The 13805-nt window shown below is 40.3% G+C and overlaps 1 protein-coding gene across 4 annotated transcripts in view; it reads right to left on the bottom strand.

Annotated features, from left to right (window-relative positions):
* Positions 1-647: 647 nt before the first annotated feature.
* Positions 648-13805, bottom strand: part of PHAF1 (phagosome assembly factor 1) — a 36271-nt gene continuing 23113 nt past the window's right edge. For 2 of the 4 annotated variants that reach the window (XM_063334228.1, XM_063334229.1), the window contains exons 9-18: positions 12396-12508; positions 10163-10296; positions 9509-9592; positions 8746-8828; positions 7889-7932; positions 5715-5758; positions 4797-4855; positions 3167-3239; positions 2626-2711; positions 648-2506 (exon numbers count right to left, since the gene is read on the bottom strand). In XM_063334228.1, the coding sequence (XP_063190298.1) occupies positions 2437-2506; positions 2626-2711; positions 3167-3239; positions 4797-4855; positions 5715-5758; positions 7889-7932; positions 8746-8828; positions 9509-9592; positions 10163-10296; positions 12396-12508 (790 nt within the window). In that variant the 3' untranslated portion in view covers positions 648-2436. Of the gene's footprint in view, positions 2507-2607; positions 2712-3166; positions 3240-4796; positions 4856-5714; positions 5759-7888; positions 7933-8745; positions 8829-9508; positions 9593-10162; positions 10297-12395; positions 12509-13805 lie in introns of all 4 variants that reach the window. The other 2 variants (XR_010070957.1, XM_063334231.1) reach the window with 2 other exon arrangements.

The following is a 13805-nucleotide window of genomic DNA, read 5'->3' as shown; positions in this document are numbered from 1 at the left end:
TCATGTTTTAGTAACAAGCATAAGCAGGCACACCATCTCAATGCAGGGACCCTCAAATTCTCCAAGAGACCACTGAGCCAAGGCCATTTTATATTCCAACACAGCGGGATGCTGGAGGAGGGGGAGCCGAGTGCTCTGCCCTGCATTGCGCAGCCAGGGCTGGAAAAACACGAATGGGCACAGGCATCCCGTTCCTCTTCCCCACACTAACCCCTAAGCTACTTCAGGGCAAGTGTACCCTCAACGCTTTTCTGGTGACGCACCTTAAGGCACAAGAAAGCAGTATGAGAATTCCAGCTTGCTCCTTCTACTGCAGGCATTTCTTCCATTCTCTTGTGCAACAGTCAAACTCTTTGAAGCTCGATCCGTTTTAGTGATACCCAAAGGCTGACATGAGTGCAACAATCGCATTTTTGAACACAATACAGAAGGCACGGTGTTATTTACCGTAAAAACTTTCATTGTCCACTTTGGGGCAAAAATTTATACTATGCTTTCACAGATCTACTAGGAAACAGACTGCAAGTTATGTTAGTTTTTATACCGCTTCTTTGGAGAAGATACTATATCGTCTGTAAAGGAGGAACACTAGTCACCTACTTCAAATATAACGTCTGAAAGACAGTAAAATAAAAAGGACTAATTGATAAGAAAAAAAAAGCAAAAACGTCCATGACTTTATTACAAAAACACCCAGCAACTGTATTTAACACAAAACCAGTAACTGAGAGTCTCGTTTTATTTTTCTTTCAGTGTACATGCTCATTATTATTTCATTTAATTTACAGAAGGGCTATGTAAAATGAAATTAAAATTAGAGAGGAAACAAAAGGAAGGTTGAGGCATAGAATTTTCTTAGCAAGCAATGATCACAGGAGACAGCACAGATTGAACAGGGATTCAACAGGAGTGACACCTAGGGATAAAGGTAAACAGTAACTTTTTCCTTATCCGTTAGATTCTCCGTGGGGCTTTTTTTGTTTGTTTTAGCAAAACAGTTTAGAGTATCACAGTATACAGGAAGACTAAATGGCAAAGAACGTCTCACACACACACCACATTTATCCCTGCTACTGGTCCAGGATCCAAAACCGCAGTTAACATTCGATTTCCTATCTCTCATTCGTTGATAAACTATACAGGATTACACTGTACATGGAGTTAAAATTACAAAAATGTCATATTTACAAAATCTGTACACACATAGTAAAACTCACAAAATTGTCATCTATGTATCACAAGTTGCTACACCAAAATATTAAAAATGGGATAAAATTATACATTTCTCTTGTCCATTTTTAAAAAGGGTTCAATATTTCAAAGACAGACCACCTATTTCCCCCAAATAAGACTGGTAAGAGAACTAGAAACCTAAAGTATCCTCCTGGGATAAAATGTCGCGAGCAGCATCTCCCAACTAGAAAGAAGCCTATATATCCTGTCTGCTGGGGTGGGGTGTGCAGTTAGCATGTATGTACAGAAATGGTGAAACTACAATAAGGATGTCTTTGGCTAAACCTTTGGCATAAATTAAAATCATACATCAGAAGTTACAGAAAAGGTTTACTTGGTGATGGCAGAGCTCGGGGATTTCTTTCTGAGACACCATTATATACAGCTTTTTGTTCTCTAAGGAAACGGAGTAGGAATAAAGGATTTTGGGACAGAGGCAAATGAGGCAACGTTATTTCTTTGTTAAATTTTTCTGTAGTATGAAAAATTGTATCAAACCTTTTCACTAAAGCACAATTCTATCATAGAAACAACCTCTTCCAGATTTTTTTTTTTTGAAACTGCATATGAAAAAAAAATTAGTAAACCAGCCATGGCAGAAAAAAATTGTTTCAGCATATCAAGTACATATTAGTGCAGGAAGGTGGATAAATTTGATCCACTGTATAAATAAGCTTTATGCGCAGCGTACATTAAATAACCATCACACCCCACTCACACCCAGTACACAGATGCTCCTCAGTGAAGATAAACGTTTATCAAGTAATTAAAGTGTATGTAGTGCAAATGTTACAACCAAGTATTATGCACATGCTACTTGCTTGGTTTAAAGTTACACAAAGATGTGGTGCCTGAAATCATGGACATATATACATCCTTGTCACACTTGGTACAATGTCCTAAGCCACAGAAATACCGATGTGTTTATATCTATATATATACACACACACGTTTTTCTTAAAATGTGACCACCACATCAATACAGTAACACAAACAGACTAAAATCAATACCTGCTTCCAGATGCTCCAAGGCTCAGAAAGTTTGTGCTTCTAACTCTTGCAGTCATTACGTGCCCCTCTTCCATTTCCCCCCTTCTGCCAGCTGAGGAGGGGGGGGACAGTCTCTTCAGGTCTGTGCTGCATAGGATGAGGGCAACGGAGAGGAATAAATGACGGCACAGGCACCTAAGCTGCTTTCCTCCATCAACAGTTCCATGCCCCATGATGAAGGGTTGAGAGAATTTCCCCTCCACACCGCTCCTGGGTGGAAAGGCTTATTGAAAAAAAAAATAAATCATAACGTGCTTTCCATATTATAAGTGGCAGCAAATCAAGGCACGCTGTACTAATTCTGTAGCATTGAGATTAGCTGACTTTGCAGGGGATGCTCACTGGGGAAGGTCCGATGTTCTCAACTGGCTGCTGGGCCGCGTCGGGCCGTACAGAGTGACAGAAGCTATGTGATTATTCTGCATCACCTGCAAAAGATGGCAGGGAAAAAGGGAAATTAAAAGAATTGTACACCAAACAGGAACTCAGAAGAGCGAAAAGGGCAAATAGAGAACTGATCTGCCTGAAAAAAAAAGAAATCCCAGCAACAGAATGCAACGAGCTCTTGGCTAGTTCCTAAAAACAGTCTCTGGATTTCCATGACACATCTGAGCACCAGCACGCTCCACCACTGCTCAGGGCCAAGCACACGCGTCTCCTGCTCGTACGACTTCCAGGTGACAAACTTGAAGTGCCAGCTTTAACATGCAAACGTACAACCTCAGAGAAGAGGTTGAAAAGTTGCCCGTTTCTGCCAACAAGCTTTAAAAATACAGCCACTCCCAAGCCCTGCTTTTATTGAAATGGGAAGTAAGCAGCCAGCCGTAATAACAGCAAACTCTTCATCCGCTTGCTCACACAATATCAAAGTTTTTCTCCTAACCTCAAAGATCATTCGTTGCAGTCCAAAGCAAAAGGTTGACCCAAATGGGTTAGTGTTGTTTGGAGATGACGACCTGAACAGAAAAGAAAAAGAGAAAATAAATAAAAAACGGATGCGTGAGGATCAGGAACTTCTTAGGGAAGAACAAGCACTTGGTAATATAAGGTAAATTATGGCATCTTTATCATGGCTTTCATCAAGTCAATCTATATTATGCAATGCCACTGCTAAACTCCAAGCGAGCCAGAGGATACCGCTGCTAAACGCCACAGAGCCGTCATTAACTCCAGGAGAAAGTAATCAAACAGTTACTAACGACCTCTACAGGAAAACTCTCTTTCACTGAACTTGAACAGGAAGAATTCTGAACACAAACACACGCATAGGAAGAGAGAAGCACCACGTAATTTATTACAAATTATTTTTGTGCAGGATCCCTTCCCCACTCTTCAGTCTACTTTGTTTCTCAGCCTTCACCAATGTATTTACTATAAGTGGTCACTGGTTTTATCATGTTAGAAAATTACCCTGCAAGATGCTGAAACGGAATAATCCAGATATTTATTAAATGGTGTTTTTCACAATTAACATATCACTTGTCCTTCAGATATTTCCAATATTTTAGGATCATATATATATATATGACAGTAGCAGGCTCCTGCTGACTCCAATGGATTTTAGATTACAGACCAAAAAGAAATCTAGAAAATATTTACCTTTTGGCCTTTCTTGCAAGTCATCAGTTTCTCAAATTGCATATCTGAGACATTTGAGATGTGCTCAGTAAAGCAAAATCTGGTTGAACTACTCTCTACAACACAGATGAAAAATAGAAGGGCTCTATGTAATTTCACCCCAGCTTTCCTTTACATGGCTACTGCTCTAAAGATCTCATCGGAATAAAACAGAAGCGAAGGGGAGCAAAGGGCACAATGATTTAGTGGGGAAAAAGGGAAAAAAAAAAAAATCAAACTCAAAATCATATGAAAGCCTGATGAAAATACCTTGTTAGGTGCATCCGAAATCAGTGCAGTATTTTCACAGTACCCCCCACCTCTTACACTTACCCCGAGATAAATCACAGTTTCATATCGTATCATAGAATGGTAGCACCGCAAACAGCCCATGCCTATTTAACCCAACACCCAGCTCAATCCCTCTGGAAACACAGCAAATGTAAGGACTATTCTCTCTTCAGTCGGCCTAGAACTGTAGAACCACCACGTATGTTTGTAAAAGCAAAGCTTCTTCAGACAGACTCTCACATACACTACACACTGCGCTGTACGATGTCATGTTGCCGAAATCCATGTGACCAGTATAAAAACTCTACACTCTGTATTACACAAAGAGAGAGACTTCTTTATATGCTGCTTAGCTCTTCTCTGGATTTTACAGTTCAAGGAATTTTGGAAATTCCATTGCAAAAATTTTGTAAGTTTTCATTCTGCATGTCGGTCTACTTCATCGGAGAGCAGCTATCCAGTCTTGTTAGCGCCCCAAAAGTCTGAAGCTATAGCAGCAAAGCAGCCTAAAAGTAACTAGTGCAGTAAACACCATTCCTCTGCCTAAGCTCATCCTCTCTTATCAGCTCAATCCCTGCCAAGCAAAATTTAAGAGAGGTTTTTACCTGTGAAGTACCACTGGCTTCTCTACAGGGTGCCCCAGAAGATCCTGAATACTGTCCCACTGTAAATATAGCAAAGACTTTGTGTTAAAATGAGGCAAAACCTCTTCTTTGTACCTAGGAAGAGAGCTGTGTACATTTTGGTTTGTGACATGCTCGTTTGCCAAACAACAGAGGGGTTGCATTTACAGAAGCATTTTGTGACCAAAGCCATACTCGGTGATGGAAACTCTCCATTACACTAGGGCTAGGAAATCCTCTCGGGGTTTATTGTAATTTTTGTTGCAAAACAGCTTTGAATTAGAATTAATACAAAAAAAAAATTCTATGGGTCTTATGGAAAGTCTTGTAGCGTTTCAGGGATGTCTCAGAGAACAAAGCAGCTGAGGGAAACCTCAGGAAAACATTCTTTTACATACCTCTGCAGAGGGGAAAACAGCACCACTGCTACCTCCCCCAAAAGCCTTTCTGCGGTTTAAGTGACAAGTTTGGAAAAGCGGAGGAAAGCTGCACTATATAACGATTGGGAATATCCAGCAGTTTTCAGACTCTAAGCAGACTTAGAAAGAAGCTGCGGTTTCACACACAAGACCGAAATAAGTCAAAGCAACAAAGGATGCAAGGAATTAAAATCAAAAAGCAGAGAACGGCAGCTTCCAGGTCGCTGACCCAAATTTTTCCCTTCCCAGTATGGGACTCAAAATCCACCACGGAAAGTCTTCACTTGGCACGCCAGGAGACAATTTAATCTTTAAATGTTTAAGCCACAATACATACATTAACTTTTGGCCTTCAACCTTTTTATTTTAACACGACACAATACAACTGCTATTATTTCTTCAAAGCTTACTGCAAGTTCAGCAGACAGCATTTAGGTGGTTTAAGAAAAGCAGGAAAACATTCAGTTCTGCGCAGCCTTACCTTGCTGTACGTTGTACACGTTTCAGTCTGTGAATCAGCACTATCTGTGAAAGAAAAAACAGAAAAGTCTTTACAGCTTATGCTTGAACAGTCTCCTGTATAATCCTTTATTCTGGGATGTTAGTTCAGAGAGAAGGAGACATACAAGCATTAGATCAGTTCATATACTAATTTACCAGCATCTACTAGCAACCAGAATTGGCAACATTGATTAAATGCCACTTAAGGTGATTAAATGAGTCTGCCTATTTACAGCAAGTTGTAACACTGTATATATATATTTTTTTTTTAAGCTGTGATGTTACATGGAAGAACATCAGCATGAAAGGAACGACATTTCTTTGTAAGATGCCTCATGAAGGCAGCACGATGTGCCACTCCCCAGGTCCAAGCGCTCCGCTGCACTCGGAAAGGACGCTGCCTAAACCCACAGCTTAAGACTCAGGAGCTGGCAGGGCTGAAATCACCTTTTAGGTGACTTTTTCAAAAACAAAGATAGCAGAGAGCTTGGGAGTTACAGTCCCCAGTATCATTCGTGTGGAAAAAGGAAAAAAAAACCTCTATCTTCTATGTGTTAAATGACGAAAGAGCTGCAGGTGAAGGTGACACTGCATTTATGCTTACAGCTTTTAAAAATAAATTGTTTGCTGGTGGTTTCAAGCACTATTTCATACATACTTTTGGGGACTTCTGAATACTGAAAGCACCTTCCTGAAGCACTGGGAATGAAGCTAGACACTAAACAAGTCAAACACAGCAAATGGTCATTAATTTCATTGAAAGCTCCTCTGTATTTTCCACCTGCTAAATAAACATGGTCTCTTTACGTCGAAAGAGTTCAGTGTCTGTGCAACTTGAACTCTGGCTGTCAATTTATTGTCTGCAGTTGAACTACAGAGGGAATTAAAAAAGATGCATCAGGCACTGCCACCAGATGTTAAAATGTGGGTTCTTCATAAGTTTTATAACATTTGTTTAGAACTTGTTACATGTCCTGAACATAAGCTAGAGACTAGAAAGATCAGATTAAAACAGAAAAATCAACAACCGAGCCCCAAACAAAACCCCAAACATATTCAGAAGAGATTCATGGTGCTACTTGAGGTGAATAAAAATAATCAGAAATGAACGCCTTTGAAGTATTCCACAATAACCCAAGGGAAAAGAATTTAAAAAGCGGACAGAATTTTCACACTTATTCTCTTGGCTGAAGCAAAAATCAGCTTTCATATAAGCTTGTATACACATACATTGTGTTTCCAGATTTTTATTCCTCTGCATGGTAAAACTGCTGTGACAGCCACAGGAGAATTGCACTGCACACGGGTAAGCGCTTTCAGTGAAAGCCGATCAAAAAAAAAAAAAAAAATCAAGAAAACATCCCTGGCCAAAACCTAGCCAGCATCCAGTATTCCCTGGATATTACTACACACATTCCCAGTACGCACCTCTTAATTTTTACGCTGAAGAAGTCTACCTTCATCACCACGATCTTCAGTCAAACAAGGTTCCACATGCTTTGTTGAGATTATTTTACGTGCACAGAGCTGGGCACATCTAAATATCTTGTAGAATTCAGCACTACTGATTATTTTTTTACATATATATATATATATATATGTGTGCGTGTGTGTGTGTGTGTATTTTCAAGTGGAGATTTTTAAGTGAAAAGAACAGACATTGTCTACAGCACACAGAGCCAATACATTCCAGATGTTTGTTCTCATTTCCAGCTAAACCAGTTTATATTAAATATCACAAATAAGCCTTTCAAGAGCAAGTTCAACATTTAAAGCACGACAGTGGATTGGAGAGACCAGCTCAGACTAACACTGCCATACAGATTTTGAGCCTCCAGGTCCAAGGTAATTGATTTTAGCAGAGCAGCAGCATTACAGAAAATCAGGGTTGCTGCAGCTAAATATTCGTATGATCCAAGTAAGTAAACAAGGTAGCGTAAGTAAAATCTGAGAACTGATGCATGTGTCCTGAAGTATCATTTTCACTTAAAAAATAGAAACTTAAACTCAAACTGTCTCCTCTGTCTCAATGGTGTTCACTGTCCACATCCTCTGACAACGAAGGGTGCATTGGAGCTGAATTAGACCATATCTCCGCTGGGAGCACTTTGTGGGACGTGCCCCCTGAAGCAGGACAACAGATGAACTACTCACCTCGCTTAATGACTAGTGGAATCTTGAATTCACAGCGATGGTAACTAGAAAGTGCAAATCATAAAGCTATTAGAAAACAGAGGACCCAAAATAAACCGCACAGCACAAACTTAGAGCTCTTAATAACCAGTTTAATGAAAAGTCATATGAATAATAAATTGAGGGTCTCGATGCTAACAGATTATGAAGAAAAGAGTTCTCATTTCTGTTTTCTGCTTCAAAAAAGGCAGCAGCCTGGCAATGTCTTAAAATAACTTTCTAAAAGGCACAAAAGCTCCTTCAGCACAAATTACTCTGCTGTTACACACAGTGGATGGAGAAATACTCAGCTTAGAAACAGTACTGCAGATTTCTCCATCACTAATGCCAACTGCCTGAAAACATGTTCGCTTTAATCAGACATCCAATCACTTGCTCCTTAACTCATATTCCTCCCCTCAAGAGTTTACGTTTAAAAAGTACTGAAAATATGTTCAGAAGCATGAAGGATTTTTTTTTTTAATCACTAACTGAAATAACATCAAGAAAAAGCCTGCAGCCTACATACCAGGAAATGGACACTCTTGCTAATACAAAGTTTGCCTCTAGCAAGAGAGTTTGCACATTATAGCTGGACCAAGAACTACCTCATCTCATTTACTGCTTTAAGACATACTTGACAATATAAAGGCATTTAGAAGAAAATAATAATAATAATAATAAAAAAGTGCTAATAGTGATGGCTGAAACCTCCACGGGTTACCAGATACGCCAAAGACACTCAGGAAAAAGACTACCTGAATTCTATAAAGGGAACATAAGATTTCCTTTTCAGATGTTTTAAAGTGCTCTTTAACAGACAAGTTCTTTACACTCACATGTTAAAGTTGTAATGACCGGGATAATTTGTATGCAGGACAAATTTCTTCACTTTGTGAGTGTTTGCATCAAAGAGAATATCCTATTGAATAAAAACAGACAGACATGAAACAATTTGGATAAAAGGAAGACGGCTTTCTGCAAACCAACCCGAGATTAGCTACAATAGCACCTGCACATAATGATATGTATTTATCTCACTGGAATGTAGTATTTGAACTGGGAAAGTAGTATTTGAAAATAAGCCTATTTGTAAATTCAAATAAACGCACGTTTTCTCCAGCACCCAATCGCAACTGCAGTTTCATTTGCAAACGCTGGCCATTTTTCTCAGGAGGTCTTGTTATCCTGCATATTATTCACAGTAACATAGACTAACGCAAAAGAGCCGTAAGGAGGGACGTGAAGGTTGAACTACATCCCACAGCTCGGCAAAGGTGCACAACTGGTGTTACGGCACACCGACCTCCTTTCTGTGGCACAGGAGCACGAATTTTGGAAACAAGAACTAGTGTATCTACGCATCAGGCTGAGGGAGGAAACCTAAGAGAACGCAAAAGTGGTGGAGATGCTAAAACGCTGCAGATAGAATTTGCATGTGCTACAGAAAAGTCAGTGGTGTTTTTCCCATCCAGAGATTCCTAAGGCAGCAATCAAGAGTTTTGCAGTCTCACTTCCCACAGCCTTTGGCCTTCGGAAAGGATTGCTGTGTAATTAAATCAAAACTTCCCATGAATTTGCTTATGGAAGCTTCCCACTCACCACTCCAAGCGTGAAATAGTTGAAGAAGTAGTCATTGCACTTCGATGGGACCTGCTTATGGGGTGAGGGCGAATGGATTTTCATCTGCAAGACACATTAATAACAAAGACGAGCGCCATTTAAAACATCACTACATTCAAACGATTTGCCACAATCTCATTTCAAGTCCTTGTTCAAATGCGTAACATAATGGTGCTTCATGACAGGACCATCAGCTGCTTGCAGCGGCACAACGATACAGCGGGGTTTTTTCTTTAGTTATCTGAAGTCAAAGGTTTACTCGTATGCGGCTACGTAAAAACATCAGGAAAGGATCCAAGTATATGCTAGTTATTTTGCATAAAATATAAATATAAGATAGATAGTACACACTTGCTAAGGGTCATTTGGATTCAAAAGCGCTCCCATTTTTATCAGTTTTTAAACCAGTCATAATGATGCTTTTCCTTTTTTTTTTTTTTTTAGTTTAAACAGATTTGCATCAACTTAGCTAAAAAAGCTTTTTAAAAATCAAATTCTGTAACAGTTCATCCTGGCTCAATTTGTGCTACGTGGAAGTTTAACTTCACTGGCCTTGCAAAACGCAGGCCCTGTGATAAAACTGAGAGCGCGCGGAACAGAGACGAGGTCCTGCGCCCGAACGACTTCCCTCACCTTATCTTCGGACTTGTAGAAGACTTTGTGCGGAGATCCCAGGGTGCTCAGCACATCCTGGCACGAATCACCAAAGTACACACACCGCTCAAATACCCGCATCTTGGCATCAGCTAAAACACCCGGGCCACAGCCTGAGGAATGGAAAACAACCCAAAATTCATCAGCAAATCAACACCAAGGGCTTAGCATTCCTCTGTTTATCACGAACCAGCTGCATTCTTTAGAGAACAGTGCCCAAAGTAAATTTAACCCTTTATTTTGCAACAGTTTAAAACATTTCTTATCAAGGTGATGTATATGCTGACTGTTGCAGAGCCCCATCTTCACCTCCGACTTCAGCAACGCTGCCTTCACTGCGTCGCCATTCACGGCGGCGTCACTTGCTGTCCTAGTCAGTCTCGGTTTCCCATCAGCTGGTGAGTAGAAGTACCAGGAATTATTTACTTCTATCCTTAAAATGTTCTGCTTTAGCAACTAGAGATGTATCCCCAGCTAAAAAAGTACAGCCTGTGAAGCTAAATTCTTCATCCACATGGACTATGAGAAAACACACATTCTTTACTCGAGATTCCCAGAGCTCAGTAAATCAATAGCAAATCAGTTCCTGGGCAAACAGTGTTAAAAACAGATCTTACTGAACAGCCCTCGCATAGACGAATGGCTGACATCCGTTACTAGATGTGAAGAAACGGAAAGATCTTACAGGGTGCGACCCCAATTGCCTTCAGGAGCACAGCATCTTATATTTAGGAGGATGCATGCGCACCTATGCAGCAATTACTCAAAATATGGGATGTGCTCTAAACACACACTTAGCTTTTATCACTATACATTATTTATTTCGCCAGTTACCCAATAAAATAAATCAGAAATATCTGATAGAGTCATCCTTGATTTCTTAAGCAAGAGTTACTTCACGTTAATACATTTTGAAGAGAAATTTGTGCTGGAACAGGTGTATAATATGTTCTATAAAGGAGCTTCTGCAAACTTTAGCAAGACAAGAACAGCACGTGTCCACATTGCCCCTCTGCAAGTTTTAGTCTGAACATTAGTGGTATATTTTATTCGTTGACAACATTTCCCTTAAGCTGCACATATATATTTTTAACTAAACTTGACACTCTACCTTAGAGGTTTCCAATTTCTCAAAATCATTTCTATTATTAAGATGTTACAGCTAACTCCTTTCCTAGCACACGAGGATATACGTTCCCTGTCTTAGGCAGCTCTCCATTATCTTCCTCTGTAAAGAGAGAAGCAAAGTAACTTGAAAACGTCTGCTCCATTTTTAGTCATAATTTTTTTTTCTTCATCTTAAATTTTCTCCTTTTCAAGTTTTGCATATTGGGAATGTACTCCAAGCGTTTCCTCAATATACACACACGTAGTAACCAGAAGAGGTGAAAAGCCGAGCCTGCTAATGAAAATTGTTAAAGACATCTCAGTATTTTTTTCTTAAAAATATTGTCAAGTCTCAAGTTGCGGCGACTGAACAAGGCTCCTCCGCAGTCATATTATCTTTCCCTAATTTCTAAGCCCTCCGTCTCCGAAAGGACACACAAGGAGAAGGTCCTCATCAGCCTCTGCCGCTTTCACTGCTGCCTCTTACAGCAAACAAAAATGGAATTGAATTTAAAGCACAGTCTAAGGCTGCGGCATTGATGTAGTCTCTTGCTGGCATTTTTAAAAGCTTTCCAGAATTAATCACAAAAACATCAGCATTATACAGCTGACTGGAAACTCAGAAAAAGCACATGTACATAAGGTTTCTTGATTTCTCGTGGTTTTTCCCCATGATGTACTGGCATCTGTTTTATTTATACATGCACCTGGAGTCAAATTCCATTTCTGCAAGCAGACTCTCAGGACTTGGAGCCACAGAGGACAGGGCTACAGCCCACCGTGACTTCTTCAGGACCAGGGAAACGCAGCAACAGCCAGATTCACCTTCCCAGGGGTTTTATTGGGTTTTGTTTCCAATAGTTCAAAATAAGACACAGAAAACCTTTTGAAATCACCTGTAAAATCATCACAAATAACCCACGCTTAATTTATACAGGCTGGATGAGGCTTTGAACAGCCTGGTCTAGCGGGAGGTGTCCCTGCCCAGGGCAGAGGGATTGGAACTGGATGATCTTTAAGGTTCCTTCCAACCCGAACCATTCTGTGATTATCCCTCTTTTCCTGAGGGAAACAACCAGTTCAGTGTTCTGAGTGTCACTAATACCTGCAGTGAGTAGGCGAAGCCGTAAACCTGAGGGTCCAGTTCCATCTCTCAGAACATCAACGTTCTCAGCGTACACGTTACCAAGGAAACAGCTGAGGGGCATCAAAGGAGCCCTGCAACCAATCACACAAAACAACCTGTATAGGATTCGCTTAATCTTCAAATTTTCCATTAACAAGCTGGTGCTGGTTCACTGGAACAGAGCACTAATTTTGACAAACCTGCATTTAACTCAGACTGAAAATTAAAAGTTATACTAAACACAAGGATCAGAAAGTCCGGGGAAAAAGGAAGAGGAACAACCAGGCAGCCCTCAAACACAGGACCTTTACTATTAATGAAACAAAGAGCAAGTTTCAAAGACTCCAGAAATTACAGAAACTGTATCTAGCCTCTGGATGCCTCCTATGAGGACGTAACTTCAGACTTCTCTTGGGAAAGTTGAAGTTGGACGGTTTTTACAGGCACCTGCTCCTTGCACTAGGTGTACCACCCAAAGGCAGCAGAAAAGCCATCGCAGGGATGCTCACGCTGCTCTCGGGAAGGTACCACAGCCCAGAACATGAACTCGGCTTGTGCAGGTACGTCGCGAACGGTGGTGCTGCTTTCCTGGGACAGTTCTCATTTTAATTCAATTACAACATTTTTTGACAAAATTGTTAACGGCCCCAAGACAGACATTTTCAATGGAAGGGCTGCTTCCCTGTGTGTTAGTTTGTATATGCTCTGTAAAATTCACTTTTCTGATGTGAGTTTCTCCTCTGTGTAAGTGACTTGAGCTAAAAGTCAGGCTTTGAGCTCTCACACCCGCCCAGAGCCCCGTGCGACAATTAGTGCTCTCACTAAAGCCCCCCATGTCACGGACAACAACGTTTCTCTGCAGTGCATTTATTTCTAATTAGGAGGCAATGTCTGCATAAACAAGGTTCCCTCCCTTCCGAGCAGCGATCCACAGAGGTGTTAATCATCTCCAAGCATTAAAACAGAACTGTCTCTGCAAAAACTACCACCTCATCATTTGGGTATTTATAGCTGGATGGAAGATTACAGAAGTCCTTTCAATTTTTCTTAGTAAAGGAACGTCAGGAACAATGGTTTTAGAAAGAGCAAAACGTCAGATGTTGTACAATAAATTACTGTTTAAAAGAAGACAGAACACAACACCATAGAAAACATTAACTATATTAAAATACAATTCTTACATTAGTATTAAGGCGTGAAGATCAGTTTCCTCAGAATAGTAAGTTCGGTCAGGTAAAGGCAAATATATTGAATATATGATAGATTATACATAGGGCTTAAGCCTGAAAACACGTATTTTATTACTTTTGTCGAGCGACAGAGTTTAAGGCCCTTGGTTGCCGTGACATACATAGTACCAATACTGTAACAAAATGACTGACTGCCTAC

This window comes from Chroicocephalus ridibundus, chromosome 4 (genome assembly GCF_963924245.1).
Source record: "Chroicocephalus ridibundus chromosome 4, bChrRid1.1, whole genome shotgun sequence".
Taxonomy (NCBI): domain Eukaryota; kingdom Metazoa; phylum Chordata; class Aves; order Charadriiformes; family Laridae; genus Chroicocephalus; species Chroicocephalus ridibundus.
The sequence above is the reverse complement of the archived record's forward strand: the minus strand, read 5'-3'. Positions and strand labels throughout refer to the sequence as shown.